The sequence below is a fragment of the Convolutriloba macropyga genome, chromosome 3 (assembly GCF_964194025.1).
Source record: "Convolutriloba macropyga chromosome 3, txConMacr16.3, whole genome shotgun sequence".
Taxonomy (NCBI): Eukaryota; Metazoa; Xenacoelomorpha; order Acoela; family Convolutidae; genus Convolutriloba; species Convolutriloba macropyga.
In genome coordinates this window covers 56,752,607-56,759,933 of record NC_134470.1, presented here as the reverse complement: position 1 = coordinate 56,759,933, position 7,327 = coordinate 56,752,607, and the positions used below count along the sequence as shown (strand labels likewise).

At 37.0% G+C, this 7,327-nt stretch overlaps 1 protein-coding gene across 1 annotated transcript; it reads left to right on the top strand.

The window, feature by feature from the left end:
- The first annotated feature begins 3,295 nt into the window (after positions 1 to 3,295).
- Positions 3,296 to 6,556, top strand: LOC142336304 (uncharacterized). Its single transcript, XM_075385031.1, has one exon. The coding sequence runs from the start codon at positions 3,491 to 3,493 to the stop codon at positions 6,356 to 6,358; it is 2,868 nt and encodes a 955-aa protein (XP_075241146.1). The 5' UTR covers positions 3,296 to 3,490; the 3' UTR covers positions 6,359 to 6,556.
- The last annotated feature ends 771 nt before the right edge of the window (positions 6,557 to 7,327 follow it).

The following is a 7,327-nucleotide window of genomic DNA, read 5'->3' as shown; positions in this document are numbered from 1 at the left end:
TTTCGTGCAACATGAGGGACGTTAAATTTCGTTTCAATAAAAGTTCAATCTTTTTTTGGCGTTAAGTTTTTGAAAAACAGTTTAAACTTTCATAGTTTTTGACCATTTTTGGCAAAATTTTTCAATGTTTCGTATTTATGGGTTCTGCTTTTTCATATTTTTGTTCTCTTCAGGAAGATAGATCTCTGTATCGGCTAGTTATCTTTTCTATGTCTTTATTATATTGATTTTTTCAGTTGTTAAAAATGAATGATTTCAGCTTTTTCTTAGATTTTCGTCATTTCTTTGGTTTGCAATTGATTTCTTCCAACATAAGGCAGTACTGAGAGTTTGATAGCAAGCCTTTTCCAAAATTTCCACTTATGAATATTTACTGCAACTTCGTCAGGCCTTGGTTTTAATTTAAAGGATTTTTCGCCTTTGAATATTCTTCCTCTGCTTATGATCAATTTAATTTTTGAATTTTTATGAAATCATGTTCTCTAGCATATGTACAACAAGGAACAAGTGTTTGTTGTTTTTGTCTTAATTGCAGTGATTAGAAGTGTAATTATAGGTGTTTTCTGTTTCTTAAATTTGAGCTTTCTGTTTTGAAATGATTTAACTTAGTTTCTAAGATTATTATCTGCCGTTTGCTTTCGCGTTTTTTTTTTCAGATTAGAATCATGAATTATTTGAGGGCAATTGATAACCTTGTCAGCTTTTTCAGACTATCACTTTTTTGACCATTTGAATTATTTCAATTTTTTTAACGTTACCAAACGTTTTCAATATAAAATTTTGCTGCATTTTGTTTCTCTGGGTGACAGTGGTTAAAGTTTCACCAATTTTTAGAGCAGACCTGGAGAGGTAGTGAGTTAATGTTTTAATACAAAAGGTAGTGGCTTCCGCTGCAGTTTCGGTTTTGTTAGTGAGTTTTGACGCTTCCGGAATTCTTCCGACTATTTTTGTTACGACCATATGACGTCACAATCACTTCAAATCTGCTTTTTGTTCATTCGTTCATGCAGTTTCAACTGAAGTGCGTGTGTGACGTCATTTTTTGCTCTTAGTGGTGCGAGTTTTTTTTTAATCATTCGCGTGATTAAATTTTTGGTCACACTTGACTTACCTCACTCAAAAATGACTTCCTCACTTTGAAGTTGACTTTTATTTACTTTAATTCAAAGAGATAAGATCAAATGGGTGTGTGTCACTCTAAATGAAGGTTATTTGAGGGCAGCTAATAGAGGCAGCAAAAACTTATACAGATTTTTAATCAAAATATAACATTTCAGCCTTCAATGAAAAGACGAATTTTTTTGGTCTGTATTTTTACTGTTTTTTGAGACTGCAGATCTACGAAGCTATTGCGGCTATTTTCTGTCAATCTGCCAGCTATGTTTTACATTTTGCGTTTTGATTTGAATTCTCACTTTTTTCTGTGTATGAAAATTGGCTAAATTGAGCAGGTTTTATACCTCTGTGGATTTTAGAAGTTTGCATTTTCCGTTTTTTCTTTATCAATAATTTGTCTATCGTGTGGTTGCTCACTTAACAAACAGAAATGTTATTACAAGGCGTCTCGAGGTTGTGACAGCGAAATTTTAACAGAATTTTGTAGCACATTTTGAGTTATTGGTTCTAGTTCTATAACCTTCGTTTTAATTTTTTCTCTATCGCAGCGTAATTCAGTAATTGGACCAAATTTGTATTGCTTGACGTGCATTGAGAGTAAACGTTTTGTTCAGAACTTGTGTAGAAGCCTAAAAATTTATGAGATTTCAGATTTTCTTTGTATCCATATCTCGTGTTTGTCCTACGTTTACTCTATTTGAATAGTTCGAAGTAAACTGGCGAATTTGTCTACGTGAATATTTTGTGACTTGAGTGAAGCTTTTCTGTGAGTCAATCCTAGAGTTTTCAGGCTAGACGTTTTTGTGTAGTCGTCTCCGTTGATGATTGTCGCAGCTACTCATTTGTCTGTTATTCTGCGTGAAGTATCGTTACTGTCTTTTGCTCCACCTTCTAGGCCACTGATGGCATAAGAATTGGAATTAGCTCACTCGAAGAAATCACTTCCACACACACTGGATGAAATTTAATGTTTGAAAACATTTACTTATTGAAGCGGTTTATAGAATGCACCTAAGCGAGGGCTTAAACGTTGATGCTCTAATAATCGTGGATCTAATTTTTGAAATTATAATGGCGTACATCTATTTTTACAACAGTTTCACTGAATGAAATTTGTATAAGTTTTCTACAAGATGATAAAAAGCGAAAAGTTTATTAAGCAATAATAAATGGTTAATTGGAGCTCAAATTGTTTATAGTTGCGAAACTGAACTTAGCTATTTTGCGGTTTCCTCGGTGATTTGTTTCTTTGTATGGCGCTTATCTGTTTTTTTTACGCCACGATACCCCTAACAGCAATTATGTTTTTCCATCCATGATGCTTTTTAACTGCTTTTATGCGCGTTACGATAATTTCGTTCAGGGTCATTGAAGGAATACTGTATATTGAGGGTTGTTAATACTAAGTTGTAGTGACCAAAATGAAATGAAGAAAGTTGTTCGAAGGTTGAGAGAGAACAACCTAATGTGAAATGTGTATGAGATAAGATTGACTTAGCTTGCCAAGAAGATGTTCTTGTTCAACGTTTTACTTGCTTGAACGTTTTTGTAATAGAACATGTTTAACTTCTTGAGTGACTTCTTCACTCCTCAGTTCTTCATTTGGTAGTGATCTAAGTTGATCTCGTTCTGAAATAAAGTTCGTTGGTAAAAGCGAATGTTGGCGAAAAGAAATTAAAGCTATTGTAGCTGAGTGGCTAAGATGTCGCACTGGCAGTCTCGTTTTCCAGATTGAACCTAATCTTTTGCGGATTTAATGTTTTAGCTATGATAACCAAAAGGCCTGTCGGGCAATCTTCTTGTGATATGCATTTTTTTCATCTTTTCTATGCCATCCTCATTGATTAGTCTTCAATTGCTCAAGTGTTTTAAACGAACTATCGGAAGCGTACAGTTGGGAATATCTTCGGAACTTTTTCTTTTCTGCGATTTAACATTCCCGTTTTGAGGCATTCACTTCTTTTTCTCCCTTGACTTCTTGAGGTTTTTATTATCTGCATTTCAAGCAACTGAGCTCAATTGGCTGCAATTAACTAATGAAAAATAACACCGCGCAAAAGGAATGTAAAATCATTGACCCCCGTAGCATTTCGTTTCACACCAATTCTTCGGAAGCTCAGGGATGATATTGAAACCAAAAAACAGTGATGATATGAAAATAATGAAATGTTTCAGGTTAAAATGTTACCTCATTGACAAATAATTTTATCTGACAATTCGTAATTATTTCAATTCTTTTGACAGCGCTCATTTAGCTGCTAGGTCCATGTAATAATTGGACCAAAAAAGATTTGCGATACTTTTTTTACTCATCTCAGATTTGCGGAACTGTTTGAAATATAGTTTTGACTTCGACCCGAAGTGCTTGATTAAAATGGAATCTCGAGATTGGGATCAGCTGAACGATGAAACTTTTGCCTCGGATATTTCTGACGAAGGCGATAATGGTCCAACGGGATGGGAAACATGTCATTTAGATTTCGTTGCCCAGCAGCAAGCTTCTCGAAACGCACCGGCACCCGTTCCTCAAGACCACAGTTACCTGAAAACCTCTGAACAGCGTCAAAGTGACAGAAGAGACGATTTTCTGGAGACTACAGCTTCTAGTTTGTTCACTTCTAGTGCAAATTTTGCGAATGTTTACCCGACATCAACTCCTCAAAGGGTTCCACAGACATCATATTCTTCATCAGAACCTCGACCAGTAACTAAAAGATCAAGACTCTTACCAGCCATTCATGATCACAGATCTTTTGCAGATCACACAGTTCAAAGTGTTGGCGACCAAAGCTCTCAATTCCAAATTGAAGAAGACAAATATTTTGAGCAAAATCTGGCGAAGAGTTTTGATGAAATGTTCTTAAACGAAAATAGTGATGCTTTATTGAGCAATGAGGACGGTGATGATATAACGATATTGAATGCCTCGAGTTCAACCTCCAGAAGACAGAAAAACGATTCAATGAGTGAACTTTTTCCTGATGGATTTAAATTTTCGCCTCCACTACCGCCTTTGAATTTAGCAGAATTTGGTGTTACAGAAAGTGGGGGAAATATTTGGAATCCAGAGCAACAGGAGAATGATACCGATTACATCAATAAGCACATAAAAGCGTTGTTAAACATCAGACCTCAAGAACAACGTAGCGGAGACCAGAAACAGAACAATTCTCGTGGTCAGAGACGAGATAGCGGGACTCAGTCTAATGATAACAGCAGTTCGGAACCTGTGAAGGTCTACACTTTAGAGGAACTGGAGGGCGCTGATGTTCCTAAAGATGCAAAAGTTTCACTGTCACCCCAAGAACATTCTAGAATGATGCCAATTGGCACCCCGCCTCGCAATGAAACATCGAATCCGCCTGGAGTTTTAAATTTCGCACAATTTCAACAGATGATGCAACAAGGCATGAGAGGGTTTCATGACAACCCACAAATGATGGCAGCTGCTGCCATGAACATGCAAAAACAAATGGCGTTGGCAGCCAAAATGGGCATTACTAACCCAGACGCTTTGGCTTCATTTCTGAGGAATAATCAACAGGTTCCTCCTGGGTTCATGGGTCCTGCATCTCCTGGAAACTCCTCTACTAGTCCAGGGTTCCAACACCATCAATCGATACATCAGCAACACTCTCCGCGATATCAAAATCAGCGATACAATCAGCAGATGCAAAGGAATCCGGTGCAACAGATGCGGAATTCAGTGGGGGCAATTCCTTACCCGCATCCAATACCACAAGGTGGTCGGCATCTGAACGCTTACCAGAATCGTGGCAATATGCAACAGCAGAACAGAAACTTCAATAACAATAACAACAATCAAAGGTATCAAAACAGAAATCAAAATCGGGAACGTGAAAAAATTGTGAAAGGCCTGATGACGGAGAAAGAGGTGGAGTGGATCTTCAAAGTCCAGCTTATGCAATTGAAAATGCAAGACGTGCAAACGGAAGATTTCTACTATCAGCAGTGGAAGCGAAAAAGAAGCAAAGTGGATGTCAGCAGTTCCTATGATCAGACCAATTCTCCGAATAGAGGCAATGCCCAGAAAGGTGGTCGAAATGAAGACCTCAAGACAGAAAATCGGAATCAGCTGAATGATAGAGTTGCCCAACAAGGTGAAACATCCAATAATTTGGATGCCAGAAATGTTGCAACGAATGGATCTGAACATTCAACCTCTAAGCCGGAGTCCGTGCCCGCTAATCCTAGTCCTCCTCTTGGCAACCCGGACCGATCTGCGCAAGCTGCCGAAAGCTCGGGAAACAAATCATACGAACCCACTCGTTTCGAAAATACCCTGGGAAAAATTTCGGTCGGCTCCATTTTTCAGCCTCGTAAACTTATTGACCTGGATTACATAACACGTGACAGAGCAGTTACGCAAGATGTTATGAAAAATAGCTCAACGTCGCTTCGAGAAACGAGAAGGCATAGGGAGCATTTGCTTTATGTTGAGAAATGTTTGACAATTTTTGACGAGCTTAAGAAACAAAAGGTCCAAACTTTGAACGAAGATTTAGACCGAAGCGAAAAATTGAAGCTCGAACAAAACGAGCAACAGCAACTCGGTTATGTTATGAAACATTTTGATTTCAATAATATCGATGAAATTGTCAAAAATATGTTGCTTTGCGGAAATAAAGGGTGTCGGTTTTTGGGTGAGTTATTACCCCGCCTGTCAAGCGACAAACAAGTACTGCTTATGTTATCAATATGTACTAATTTGTACCCTTTGATCAAAAAAGAGACAGCATCGGTCAGTGGAAATTATGAAACGATCGGTTTTCGAGATCCTCAATTCGCGATTCAACTTTGCAAAAGCTTCAAAGCCTCAATCGCCGATTTAGAATCGAATATTGACAAGTTGGAAATGTTGGAAATTCTGGTTTCGACTGCGAATTGGAAAAACTCACGATTTGTAGTTAGCCTTTTCGTGGTTCTATGTTCTTCTATTGCAACTGAGAAAGCAAAAGATAAGTTCAGCTTTGATCGATTGGTGGAAACTTTGTCAGGAATCGAAAGTAGTTTGCATGCAATTAAGAAATCTTCAACATCGATAACATCAAATGAACGTGATGATGATAAATATGCAAGTCGCGATCCGACTAGGGACCATCAAATGTCGAAACGAGCACCATTCTATGAACTAGTTGATCAAAACACAATTGCTCGTTTAATCAAATCAGTTAACGTAGACTCGAATTTAGCAAATTTGTCGGAGTTTCTAACCTTGTGATGAACAGGAAACAGCGTGAAAATACATGCCTGTGGTCCTTAGAATTTGAGTTTCATTGTATTTTGAAACTGCCCACGAATTGGATTATATAAAGTAATCGAAAACTATGAATTATAGGTCGTGATTATTGCTAATGTTCTATAAAAATTTAAAAGTTCGCAGCTTGTTCTGGAGAAATATTTTTAAAGGCATCTTGTGCTCTGGCAACAATCTTTCTTACACAAATGGCGGATGAAATTAAAAGTTGTCTCATTTTGGCAATACTTGATTTTCGTCGTCTGAATTTTCGCTAGATTAAACATTGAGGGGACTCGTGTTATAGTTTGTCTTTTAGCTATCTACACATAATAAAGACAGCTTACTTTTATCTTAAGTAAACAAACTCAGAGTAATTAAGTCCACTCGAGAAACACTAATTCAATTTCTGAGACAATTAGGCAAATTAAAAACCCACACCAATAATCTCATATTTTAATGACCTAAAATTTCAAAACCAAAATTCAAGATGTCACATAATTACCCCTCAGATAATTAGGGTAATTAAAAACCCACGCCAATTAATTTCACATTTTAGTATGACCTATATTTTCTAAACCCAAATTCAAGATGTGACATAGTTACCCCTGAGATAATTAGGCAAATTAAAAACCCACACCAATTAATCTCATATTTTAATATGACCTAAAATTTCGAAAACCAAAATTCAAGATGTCACACAATTTCCCCTCAGATAATTAGAGCAATTAATTACCCACGCCAATTAAATCTTCTATTGTCATCAAAACACTTAATAATTACACAAAAATTATTATTATCCCCACAAAATTTCAGTCAATCAGACGCTACTGATTGGCTGAATTCCAACCAATCAGGAGCGTCTCCGAACCTATCCCCCCCCCACATTTGCACCGACTATTCTACTTTTATGATAATAATTCGTGAATTTCCTGGAGGTTGTGTTCCTGCTAT

Coding starts and splice junctions, on each gene's coding strand:
- LOC142336304 (XM_075385031.1), top strand. CDS start 3,491: ATGGAATCTCGAGATTGGGATCAGCTGAACGATGAAACTTTTGCCTCG.